General features: G+C 43.3%; 2 protein-coding genes across 2 annotated transcripts; one reads left to right on the forward strand and one right to left on the reverse strand.

Moving 5' to 3' along the window:
* Window positions 1–910: 910 nt before the first annotated feature.
* Window positions 911–7636, forward strand: laptm4b (lysosomal protein transmembrane 4 beta). The gene is made up of 7 exons (XM_058047548.2): window positions 911–1210; window positions 2007–2124; window positions 2813–2886; window positions 2967–3089; window positions 3350–3448; window positions 4379–4474; window positions 6495–7636. Exons 1-7 carry the CDS (start codon window positions 1115–1117, stop codon window positions 6567–6569), a joined length of 681 nt encoding a protein of 226 aa, XP_057903531.1. The 5' UTR covers window positions 911–1114; the 3' UTR covers window positions 6570–7636.
* A 2484-nt stretch (window positions 7637–10120) lies between these two features.
* Window positions 10121–11356, reverse strand: rpl30 (ribosomal protein L30). The gene is made up of 5 exons (XM_058047550.2): window positions 11244–11356; window positions 11081–11131; window positions 10653–10798; window positions 10339–10469; window positions 10121–10228 (listed from the first exon to the last, which is right to left on the reverse strand). The coding sequence occupies exons 2-5, from the start codon at window positions 11099–11101 to the stop codon at window positions 10176–10178; spliced, it is 351 nt and encodes a 116-aa protein (XP_057903533.1). The 5' UTR covers window positions 11102–11131; window positions 11244–11356; the 3' UTR covers window positions 10121–10175.
* Between the last annotated feature and the right edge of the window lie 2187 nt (window positions 11357–13543).

A 13543-nucleotide genomic window follows, 5' to 3' on the forward strand; every position in this document is an offset into this window, starting at 1 on the left:
GTTTAATACTCTCAAGTGTTTTGTTGGCAGGAGGCGGAGTCATTCAACACCCGTGCTGCCGAATAGTCTGGAATGTTGGCCATTGAGATTTCTTGTAGTCATGCGGTGAGGTTTTTAAAGCAAGCAGAGGAAAATCCCCTAATGTGACCCCGATGATGTGGTCCACCCACTGGAGCTTAGCGTTGTCGTGCTCGCTGGCCCATCTGCCAGCCGTCATCCTGTACGTTTGCCCACATGACAGCCGAGCACCAGGACAATACAATGCTATGAACAATACTGGATATTTCTGCCTGCCCTTGGACCACAGAGAATTTAGAATTTACCCTGGAAGGGTGAAGGAAAAAAAAATGTCAATAAACCAATTTTTAGCTTATTTTCCATTTATGAAAAGTAGACGAAAAGTGTATTAAGAAATCACATAGAAATAAAGAAAAAAATAGCACAATTAAGTATAATCACCTAAGTAATGAATTACAGTTCAAATGAATTATTACAAAAATAATTGAAAAATGATAAAAAGTGATGTTTGCAAATTGTAATGAGTAATATCAAACAAATGTAAAATATTATATTATATTTCGCAACCTCCTGAAAATTTAAATAATTACAAATCAAATTGAAAATATTATTTACTTAAGAAAACTTTTTTATAAGAAAAAAATGTATATAAGAAAAAAAATGTCACCCTTAACAAGTATCCCTTTTCAGTCTCTTCATAAAAACTAATTACCAAATGAATGAGAATACTGTATAAGCAATTATTAAATCACAGAAAAGTCCAATTCAAGCATATAAATATTTTGAATTTCCTGTGTCCAACCCCCTCATCCTAAAAATAAACAAATAATTTCAAAATAAAGAAATAAAAAGCTTCGGTGGTCACGTGACCGGTGGCTGCGCGAGATTAGCGGCTGCGGCTTTAGCCCGGAGTCCACTCTGCCTTCCCCTCCGTCGGGCGAACACCGCTGTCCGCGTACGGTGGATGTAGCGCCAAGGACATCACACACATCTTTTCATCAATGAAAATCCATCTTTAAAAAATACTACACATCGTTTCCCGGCAGCCTCCATGTGATTTGTGGACATTTTTCCACATTTGAATAGAGGACCATTCATGATGATTTCGCCGTGGGACCGGTGGTACTCGACGAGTTGCTGCCTTTGCTGTCATGTCCGGACTGGAACCATTATTTTGGGGATTTGGTACATGGTAAATATGATCTTTGAATCACTTCAACTCTGCATTAATCGGCTACACCGTTGAGAATTAAAAATAAGGTATGCTAGCGAGTGTTAGCCAAATGCCGAAGGATTTTGAAGTAGCTAGCTCGCCAACAATGATGATCCTCGTTTGTTTTTTTGTGTTGTTTTTCCACTCACATTTCTCACATTGTTCTGGCATTTTGGGGATTAACGAATAAATTAAATAATAAATAACACCTGCTAATCGGCCACAACATTACATGATGACATAAAAACATTACAGTGCTTAGTTTTCTAAAGGGTATCGATTTCCAATTAGTTTCATGCTGTTGCTGTTAGCAATGGGGCTCCCGGAACACTTTTATTGCTAACTGCAACCACAAAAATAACATTCGTATAAATTGGCGTCTCTGTTTGTTTTGTTTTAAATCAAATCTAAAGTTTAACATGAGTGTCCTATGTAATTGTCCTACATTTGTGCTAATATAGAGTCCTGGTTAAATTTAGCCTTTAGCCTCTGCCTTTAAACCAACCTGAGGTTTTAAACATAGTGCACCTCTTAAGCCTGCTAAATCTCTGGGCTTTTGTAAGCGTTACCGTTTGGTGTGTCCAGGGAAACTTACTGTATAGATCATCGCTGTAGCAATAACATGGTAATAGGATAAACATGATTCATGCTTGTGTCTGTTTTATACAATAACATTCAAAGTCGCCGTGACCTCACTGGACGCAATCTACTTCAATGTGTGTGTGACTGCGTTCAACCCGAGGTCAAAGTCGCTGCTTCATTTCTCCCTCCCCAGCTCATCAATGCGGTGGTCCTACTCATCCTGTTGTCTGCTCTCAACGACCCCGTGCAATACCGCTACCACCTCAGCAGCTCCGAGCTGGGGACCGACATCGATGTCATGGACGATGCCAGTGAGTGTCTCAACGCACGCTTAAGCATTTTAGTCTCACTGTGTGTTATCTTGAGGGAATTGTGACATTATACCAATACGTGAGCTGCTCGGAGCATGTACCCGAATACAGTGCCCCCTTGCCGGGCCACAGCAGGTAGCTCCCTCCGCTCTAGAGTCTGGTTCTCCTGAGAGTAGTGATGTGGTCGTAGTGACGTCACTCATGCAGCCCAGACCACAACACGACTACCACCATGAAAACAATCAAGTTTTACTACTCACTTGTGTTGGTGTGTATTTAGGCCAGTGGCCGACAGTGGATCGTAACGCTACACTGCTGCACACTGACTACTCTAAAGAATATGTAAGTTTCCTTGACAAGAAAAATGCTGGGGTGTACGCACTTTAGGGAAAGACTGTTAGTCCCGCCTCCTCGCGTGTGTGCTGTTGACTTTTTGTTTACAATTTAGGCCCGCATTGACGGCAGCGCCCCATCAATACACCTCTGGGTGAACCCGGGCGATCTCATTTGAATTTACCGATCGCACTGCAGCCGATACCAGCGCTTGGAAAGGCAGCAGCAGCGTATCAGTTATGCTAGCTAATGGCCATTGATGATTGAAAAGCTCTTCTACTTGAACATATTAACGCCGTCCGCCCCTCTCTCCGCTCTGGTGCTTTATTTCGTACACCTTTTTCCCCCATCGCAGATATCTGCATTGCCACCGCCATATCCCTCCTCATGATTCTTATATGCGGCATGGCAACATACGGCGCGTACAAGGTGGGTCAACAAAACACACTCAGCCCCTTTTGTCCCGTGAACAAACATCCCCCTACTCATTGAAATTCTCCTCCACGCAGCAACACGCCGCCTGGATCATTCCCTTCTTCTGCTACCAAATCTTCGACTTTGCCCTTAACACCCTGGTGGCCATCAGCGTGGTGGTGTACCCCAACACGGTGCAGGACTACCTCCAGCAGCTGGTGAGTGCCGAGGAAATGGCGTCCCAAAGTGGCAACTAAGCTGGTGCTTATTGCCTAACCTTTTGGAAGACGTGTGCGTTACGTAGCATCTGTTGCTAAACAAGAGGTGAAAGGGGGGGGGGGCACCCAGGCATGATGTTCTGCTCTTTAGTTATGCAGATGAGCTTTTAAATCTCTTCAATGTGAAGCATGCAAAGGTCATCTGTGTTTTTTTTATGGAAATGTTCTTCATTTTCATGTTTGGTTCTTTGTGTTTGCAGCCGGGGACTTTCCCTTACAAAGAGGACATCATGTCCACCAATAATATGTGCCTGGTCTTCGCAGTCCTCCTCTTCATTGGCTGCATCCTCTCCTTCAAGGTAAACCGCATCACGCCATCGTCACGCCATCGTCACTCCACCTGAACCCCTAGTCATAATCTTGTCATAATATCCAGCATCAGATAGGTGTACCTAATGTTGTGGCCGGTATGTCTAACAGCGTAGTGCACAAGGAGCGTTGCTGAAGATGAGTTCATCTTCAGCCATTAAGCCAATTAAAGGCGTGCACGCGTCACCGCCATTGAGACGCCATCTGTAATGAAATATGCCAACGCGTCCGTTGGATCAATGTCATCCCTGACATGATCGCCCAGTCAGAGTGCAAGCAGGAAGCGTCCGTGCATGGATGGGTGCTTTTCCAAGACGCTGCCTGTGCAATCAAATCACTTCCCTGGGCACACGTCCAAAGACGGAGAAGGGCGGCCACTGGAAGAAGAGACGTCAGGGATCACATGTCCTACGTCAGCCGAGAAGCTTCCAGTTCCTCCCATGTGTGGAGCACTCAAACTCAGATGTAGCCTGAAGGCCCGAGCAGACGTGGAGCCCTGTTCCGCAGCCCTCGGTTTAAGGTTCATCTCTGGCTTCATCTCCAGCAGATGGCACAGGCGGCATTGGACCGGCCTGCTGCTTGGTTTGTTGGCCAGCACGCCGCTCTCACACAAACACACAATGAACCTGCTGTTCCTCTGCCAGGATCCACCTCGGCGCCAACACAGCCTGATGAGAAGAACCAAGAAAACGTGCATCGACCACTAAAAGTCGTAAAAGTTACTAGATAGGATGGCTCTAGTCAGACTAAACAAGAAAGCTGTCCTATCTATTTTTCAGCATGGGATGAGACGGGAAAGATCTTGTAACGATTCAAAGTCCTGAGTTGTCATCTTTTATGCGGCTCCCATCCACTGGGGGGCGCAGCACGGTCTGAGATGCCGTATGAAGCAGCCATCTTTAAGTGCGTGTGTTTTCCAGGCCTACCTGATTGGCTGCGTGTGGAACTGCTACAGATACGTGAGCGGCAGAGGCACCACCGAGGTCCTCGTTTACGTCACCACCAACGACACCACGGTGAGTCCCCGCCCCTTTTGCCCGCCACCACATTCACCAGGCCTCCTATGGTATTGCAGTGGAGTGAGTTGCTAGCGCTATAAATGTGCCAGGTAAGGTCACGTGACATCATTCAGTACAGCATCTCATTAGCGCAGGTAATGACGTGAGCCAGCAGATTAGCGATGACATCATGTTGAAACGACGGCGGTGCGCCGGGTCCTCTGGGAGGCTTTAGCGTGGTCACAGCTCCCATCTGCCCGTCTGCGCTAATCCGCAGCACTGATACGTAAGACATTAATCTGCCCTCGCCTCCTCGCCGCCGTCACGTAGCTCAGCAGCCATGTCGCTATGGTGTCCTTGTTGTGTTGCGTGGAGCCAAGTAATGCACAGCGGGGAACGTAAACATCGCTCCATGAATATTAATAGCGGCCTCCATCTTCATGAATGGCGTGCTGCCTCTTTTATTCACATTCCAAAAAAAAGCAAAGGCTTTTTATCAACATCTGAAATGCCATTAAAGTGCACCCTCTGCTTTTTATATATATATTTATGATATTTATATATATCTGTCCTCTTCTTGTGGACATGTTACGTAATAGTCTGCTTGTCCGCTTCATTTCAAATCCTCGCTGTGATGTGTTTGCAGGGCCTCCCCCGGCCGCTGCCTCACAATCGCGTCCCCTCGGAGCACATTCTCCCGAATTAGCAGCAGCAACAGCCGAAGCGCTGGTTTTATAACGCCATTAATGCTCTATGATGGAGGCGTGCTCTCTGGCTGCACATTTACTCACCGTTCATCAGCTCAGGCGCGTTTAAAGCCCTTTTTCATCAAGGAAATATGCCCGTCAATAGTTGGACTGGTTGGATACTGGTTGGATACTGGTTGGATACTGGTTGGATACTGGTTGGATACTGGTTGGAGCGCTCGCATGCTAATTTTAGCATTCTAATAGAAAACAACATGATATTGTGTGGACATATTTCATCAGTAAAAGGACATTATGGAAGAGTAATAAAAATAATTTTATTATAAAAATGTATTAAAAAATATAAAATTCTGTTTTAAAAGTCAGTTTTAAAAGTCTGTTATAAAATTCTATTTTAAAATTCTGTTTTAAAATTCTATTTAAAATTATTTAAATAATAAATCTCAAATTATAATTACAATTTATTATAATATAATTATAAAGAAAAAACTAATTAATATAATTATAATATAATAATATAATTATATATATATAATTATATATATAATTACATATATTATATATAATTAATTCTATATATTAATTATATATATATATATATATATATATATATATTACATTCATTCATTACTGCTTTTTCCTCACGAGGGTTGCGGGGGGTGCTGGAGCCTATCCCAGCTCTCTTCGGGCGTGAGGCGGGGTACACCCTGGACTGGTCACCAGCCAACCACAGGGCACATTTAGACAAACAACCATTCACACTCACATTCATACCTATGGACAATTTGGAGTCACCAATTAACCTAGCATGTTTTTGGAATGTGGGAGGAAACCGGAGTACCCGGAGAAAACCCACGCATGCACGGGGAGAACATGCAAACTCCACACAGATGCCAGAGGGTGGAATTGAACCCTGGTCTCCTAGCTGTGAGGTCTGCGCGCTAACCACTAGACCGCCGTGCCGCCCATATATTATATTATAATTATATTAATTAGTTTTTTCTTTACAATTATATTATAATATATTATAATTATAATTTGAGATTTATTATTTAAATAATTTTAAAACAGAATTTTATATTTTTTAATACATTATTATAATAAAATTATTTTTATTACTCTTCCATAATGTCCTTTTACTGATGAAATATGTCCACACAATATCATGTATGTTGTTTTCTATTAGAATGCTAACATTAGCATGCGAGTGCTCCAACCAGCATCAAACCAGTCCAAGTATTGACGGGCATATTTCCTTGATGAAAAATATAAAATAAAATGAAAATTAAAATTAATGATAAGGAAAAACGTTTTTTGTTCTTTGTTTTCAGGTTTTACTGCCACCGTACGAGGAGGTGGTCGCCATCCCGCCTAAGGAGCCCCCTCCCCAGTACGTGGAGGCATAAGACCCCCAACTTCTTTTCTTAACCCGACCCCCCCCCCACCACATTTGTTAACTGTAGCAAATCCTGGAAGCTGCTGTTGTGATCTGACAACATTAGATTAGCGCCACCTTGAGACTAGCTACTCTTTTACCCGCCCCCTCCCACGATGCTGTATCATATCGCCACCCCCACCCCCACCCCACCAAGGACGTGCACTTTTCATTTCTCTTGAGTCGGCCACCAACTGTTAGCCCTCCGATACTGTGAATCACAAGAGCACTTTTTTCCTTCCCCCTGGAAAAAAAGGATCAATTCCCTCTTTGAATGTAACGTCGGGGTATTTTTGTACGATTTTTTTTGTGTGTAACGTGTCGTCCTGCAGGAAATCCGGTTGCTCAGATCTCGTGACACTCGGAAAGGATTGGGAATCGGTGTATCATGTGACCAAATTAGCGAGCGACGTCCTCCTTGTTGTGTCTTCGTATTTTTCTACGGTGTCACGTGGGGTCGGTTAGCTGGACTTGATGGCGTGAGGCCGCGTGTCGCTCATGTGACACAACAACCGTGGACGGGATCAAAGTCAAATTAGCTTGGCGTCATAGCACAAAGCAGTCTAGCAGATCATAAAATAGGTAGTATTTTATAAACGATACATCCCAGTATAACTATCACGCATACAGTCTATGCAAGAGTGCATTTAAAAAGAATTGCATAATTAGTGTAGTTGATCATGCAGCCTTTAGAGGGCGCCTTCATGCGAGTCATGATCACTGCTTTTGCACCAGTCAAATTGCACTTTAAAGTCAGCTTACATTGTGACAAAAAATGTTTTGTGTGGGTGGCAAAAAAGCTGCAGAGCGGTTTGATACTCAGCAGAGTCGCGTTTGGAGAGGAAAAAAGATTTGCGTTAGATACCTCAATCAATTCCTTGACGATCCTACGTTGGGTTCCACTAAGACATCCTCTTGTCGGGAGTTTTGTCAGCTCATGTCCTCAGTTGTAAATAAATCAAACAAAGAAATAACCATGAAATGATGTCTGCTCGCGTCTTATTTTTAGATTTTCATTTTCTGTATCATTGTATTAGAGACACGGGCGAGGATCAGACCCCTGTGGGGCACCATGCTTTACTATATTTATAGTCCATTTTAAAACGCACAAAAATTTAATTCAGAAAGTTGACTTTCAAGTATATTTATATTTCTTAAAAACTCACAGCAGGGTGGCACGGTGGGCAAGTGGTTAGCACGCAGACCTCACAGCTAGGAGACCAGGGTTCAATCCCACCCTCGGCCATCTCTGTGTGGAGTTTGCATGTTCTCCCCGTGCATGCGTGGGTTTTCTCCGGGTACTCCGGTTTCCTCCCACATTCCAAAAACATGCTAGGTTAATTGGCTACTCCAAATTGTCCATAGGTATGAATGTGAGTGTGAATGGTTGTTTGTCTATATGTGCCAGCAGTCCAGGGTGTACCCCGCCTCTCACCCAAAGACAGCTGGGATAGGCTCCAGCACCCCCGCGACCCTCGTGAGGAAAAGGCGGTAGAAAATGAATGAAAAACTCACAGCAATACATGGGCCAAGATCAGACCCCTGTGGCACTCCACACAATATTTTTTCTTAGAGGTTGAATTTGAAATTCATGAAATATATTGGTCGTATATCTTTGTAGTTCATAAAGCTTATTTTTTATGTTGTATTATTTTTTCATTCATATTACATTCACCCAACTGGCATACGTACTCAGTGTAAATTAATTCATTCAGCCTATCCCAGCTGTCTTTGGGCGAGAGGCGGGGTACACCCTGGACTGGTCGCCAGCCAATCACATGGACAATTTGGAGTCGGCAATTAACCTAGCATGTTTTTGGAATGTGGGAGGAAACCAGAGTACCCGGAGAAAACCCACGCATGCACGGGGAGAACACGCAAACTCCACACAGAGATGCCCGAGGGTGGAATTGAACCTTGGTCTCCTAGCTGTGAGGTCTGCGCGCTAACCACTAGACCGCCGTGCCGCCTAAGTGTAAATGTAAAGTGAAAATGAATGGGCAAAGATCAGGCCCTTGTGGAACTCCACACAACGCTAAAAGACTATCATAAATGAGTAAAACTTCAATTAAAAAATGTAATTATTAATATATTTCATTTTAGTTGAAGATGGTGATATTTTTTTGGGTGTATTTCTTTGAAAAGGCTATGAATGTTCAAATAGAACCACACCACATTGAAGTGCAGTGTACCTAACATGCAAAAAAAAAACATTGCCATCCATCCGTCACAAAACTTGCTGACGTTGAGATGAATGTCACTCCAGTCCCAACCTTGAAAAGAGTGGTTTCAGCCGTGTGATGATGGAGTGGACAGAACACGTCGACTTGCAAGAGCCAAGGTTCGTTGTCACGCTCAATAAGTCTGTCAGCTTAAATGTAGGCAGGCACCGTACTCCGATATTAAACATGGCCACCGTGGGAGTGTTCAGCCTCCCTTTCCCAGAAGGATTTATTAGTCGGCCGTTACCTCGGATCGGAGAGCGGTGGTGGCAGCAGACAGATAAATAAATACTCACCTACTTTGTCAGGAAGGACAAGTGGGCCACAAGCTGTCTCTTTTCTTGGTAGCTAAAATATGTGCCTAAAATGATACTTGCCTCATAACTTGATATATATTAAGAAATATTTTTGTAACTGTAATAATTCAGTGCAAGTCAGGAGGTGGAAAATTGGGATGAGAAAAGCAAATCAAGCAGATAAGTTAATGTAGCAAAAATATGTTTTTTGTGTGGGACTCATCCATACTCGTCATCTTTAGTGCAACAAAATGTGTTTCCTTTTGTTGAGGCAACAGAGCAGGCCTGAAAGAGGCCAAGTTATCTTCCATCCAATCTTAATGAAGCTGACACTTGAAATGTGCTGCTGCTTTTTGGGGCATGATTGCCGCACGTGAGCACATCAACAAGGGATGATTTCACTGCCACCTAATTGGGAAGCCGGGGGAAAAAGGGCTTAGGGATGCAGCCAGTGGGAAAAAGTGGGCCAAAGCATTTGATGGGTGACACATGGATTATGTCGGTCGCTCTGCTGGATGCCATGATGCCCGTCATGTTTGAGAGGGAGAAGTCGATATATTAGAGACAACTTGTAAGACTGGCGAGAACTTGAGAACAAACAAGCGTATTAAGCCTTTATTAAGCCTTTAATGCCTATGAAGGGGAGCCCGCATGTTCTCACGTCGTCATAGCAACCGCTAATACAGCAGATGGTTTATGTAATGGAGGCGGAGGGGGGTTTAAAAAAATATTCTCAAAGATCAGCTGTTGCATAATTGTGTGGACATCAACACGTCAGCAGGCTGTGTGGATTAAAGGGGAGGTGACTGTTTCACAAAACCTATTAGTCACCGTTTTCAATTCAATGTTTAAAGTCAATCATGTCGATCACAGGCTTCTTAAGGACATCGCTTCTAAAGAGGACATGGCTGCCCTCCTGTGGACACTGGCTGACCTCCTGCAGTACCGACACCCTGCTGTGACTACTGTAAATAGCAAACATAAAAACGCCAAAAGCAGTAGAATACTGTCAACACCAACTTTTATTTATCACAACTGAGGTGGGGGCGGGGGACAGCTCTACTGAGCCTGCTGCTGCTGATCAGGCATGCTCCTGATGATGTCAGAATCGCCTGCAGACGACAAAATAAAAGGGGTCAGCAAACTGCCACAAGTGCAAAACCCCCACTTGTGCAATTTTCATTTCAAAATACAAGGACATAAATGCACAGCATGGACTCACCGGGGTCAATGATGGCCAGTGTGCACACCCTGTAGTATTTGCCGCAGGCTGTACCAAGCTCGATGTTGTTGCCGCTGTAGTGGTGGACACCCGTCTTTGCAAGCATGGCGTAGTACTCAATCTCAGATTTCCTGCGCAGGAGGGAAATGGCAGCGTCACCAACAAACTAGTGCATGTCTATCATGTGCTGCTTCTGTATGACAACAAATACAAATTAAGCCATATCAACGGCATTAAAACATTCAACATTCCTAACTGTGCAGTAAACCCATTTGTAAGACTGACAGGTGTACCGACATGAACAGTGTTTATACCTGAGAGCGGGGCAGTTGTTGGCCAGGATGACCAGCTTGGCTTTGCCCTGCCGGATCATCTTCTGGGACTGCTTGTAGCCCAGCACGTACTTGCCACTCTTCATCACCAGCTGGAGTCGGGAGTTGATGGACTCCATCGACTTTTTCTGGATTGAAAAAGTTCGGACCGTTAGAGACAAATGTCAAAGTTGTGTACGGCTGAATTTGTGTTCGATGTCAGTTTAGCATTAGCTACCACCGGCCTTCTCCAGCTACCCAAGTTGGGGGACAGACTGTAACTAGTCGCAGGTAAATATTTAGATGACATAAGCACACAGAGTTAGAAACATAAAGATCGGATAAAAGTGACGTGTTGGGGTTAGTGGTTCGCTGGCTAGCAGGCCTTTGCAACATTTGCTTCCACGTGAAGCATCAGCGCGTGCACTCACCGTCTTTTTTGCGGCCACCATTTTGTCTGATTTAGTCCAAACCCGGCCAACCTGGGAACGAGATTAGCACATAGAGGCGTGACGTTACGTTCCGAGAGTGAATACGTACCAAAATCAGACATATTTGGATGTTTTTATTCGGAAAACTCAGAGAGGATCTTACGGTGAGTTAACTCCAATATGGCCTCGGAGAGAAAGGAAAGCCCATCATGCTTTGCGGCGCTATCTGCAGTCACGCATGCGCAAACGACTTCTGCACAGATCCAGCCCACAGAACAACATTCCGCAGAAAACCATGAGCCGTACGTTTTTGTCGCCGCGAGTCCGTCATCTTGTGTAGCACAACCTTGTTCGTTTGCGACTTTTGACATTTTTACTGATGCTTTCTGAAATTTTGGACGCAATAAGGTATTAAAATGCCCTACCGTGCGGCTGTAAGCTACCTATATATGCCTATGCACTGCTGCAAGTTGTGCTACACAAGATGGCGGCGCGTGCACTGAAGCACTGCGCGGCGGCGACACCGCGCTCTGTGTGTTTTGTCCGGGTGTGAGCTTTCTACGTCTTTCAAGTTCTGTGATCCAGCTAATGTGACGCCAATGCCATAATTATTTGTTTACAGTGGAACTGTTTTGGAAAATTGTTTGAATTGTTGAATATTTGTGTTGTTTGTATACTTACCCACTTTTAATTATCATTTGACTGTAATGAAACATAATTTTCTGGCACAATTTCGAACTGAAACTTTGATGACGCCATATTAAAATTAAAATAAATATACAGTACAGTGTTTTCAAGACGGTATGCATTTTTTTTTTCTACGTTTTTGGAGTATTACAAACAGTTCCAAAAGTATAGCATTAACCAAAGTTGTATCCATTTCTGGCACGTGGGTTAATCATATAACAAACACTGCAAAGTTTAATTTTGGGGCTATTTCACCTCTGCTTTTGAGTTGCTAAAAAGTGCCACAAATTCAATAGTGTTTTTGGCTCCTCTATTTGGTCAGTACAGTACACGTCACCGGCCGTGAGGTTGGCTTCCACTCTGCCCGCACGCAAGCCACCACTCACTGGGGCGACTTGAATAATGTATTTTTTGCTCCAGCAACAGCCTCCTCTTGGAAACAGCCTCGGTTACAGTCAACAACAAATCCAACACTTCTGCTGGGTAATTTGAGGCCAACACAACGCAGGAACCACCGCGCTTCTTTTTGGACGAGACGAGATGCGTAATTACGCACGGCACTGAGGTGGAGATTCCATGTTTTTTTGGCCACAAATTCCAGTGAAGTCACCAGTCTGCTGTAAAGCCAAGAAAGGACAGGATGGGATGCTCCACAAGTTCCCAAACTTCTACAGTAGACTCGACCAGACCTGGAGCTAAACCAGAGGAGATCAATGGGACCAGCACCACAGGTTGGAATCATTTGAATGTCTTTACAATGTATAATTATTATTCATAGAACATATAGCCCAACACTTCTGTAGATGCCTACCAAATATCATGTCATCCAATACGGTTTCAGGAAACAGGGCACACCTTTGTTGGAGTGGCTCACACATAAACAGAACCATTACTGCAACATATGATGATGTATCTACAGCAGGGGTCTCAAACACGCGGCCCGCGGGCCAAATGTGGCGCGCAGGACACTAGTTTGAGGCCCCCGCCTTGATATGAAAGTTTAATGTTAGTGCGGCCCGCGCAAGTTTGATATGGATGCTGTATGGTATCATGTACCCAGAAAAAATTATTACGTTTGATTAATGTTCATGTTAAAGGTTAAATAACTGTTAATAGTTATCCTCCCTATCCATGTGGAAGTGGTAAGTTTTTGGTTATTTAAGTTTCAAGGAAATAACTTGAAGGCTACCGTTTAGGTCGCTAGCTCTCTAGTTTGCGAGTTAGCATGTGTCTCAAGACCCTGCAGTTGCAAAATATGTTGTAAATAAAAAAGTATAAATGTGACTATAGTCGTGTTTTGTCATGTCTACAGGGCTCTAATAATGCTTTGTTCATTTTAATCTGAAAAAAATAATTTGTCTACCCACCAACTATATGTGGTTTCTTAAGTTTTTATTATTTGCTATTTTATTATTATATTTATTTATTACTGATTGATTGACTTTCTTTATTCTTGATTTGTTTATTTATTTTTCATCTTATTTTGTGTAGAAAAATAAAAAGTAAGATATTTGAGAACAGTGGAATGTTTTATCAGAGCTTTTATTGTAGAAAATTGGAACCAAAGCAAAGTTTTTTAAATGTTTTTGTTTTTAATAAATGCGTTTTTTTTGTTTTTTTTTTGAAAACCTGATGCAGCCCAGTCTCACCCAGAACCGAGCTCCAGTGGCCCCCAAGTAAATTGAGTTTGAGACCCCTGATCTACAGTATAAACACTTCTAACACATTTCAAGATAAAACACCAGCAGTAGAGACTATAGTCAAAGATTGACGAAA

This window comes from Doryrhamphus excisus, linkage group LG7 (assembly GCF_037039965.1).
Source record: "Doryrhamphus excisus strain RoL-2023G ecotype Guam linkage group LG7, RoL_Dexc_Guam_v1.1, whole genome shotgun sequence".
Lineage (NCBI taxonomy): Eukaryota > Metazoa > Chordata > Actinopteri > Syngnathiformes > Syngnathidae > Doryrhamphus > Doryrhamphus excisus.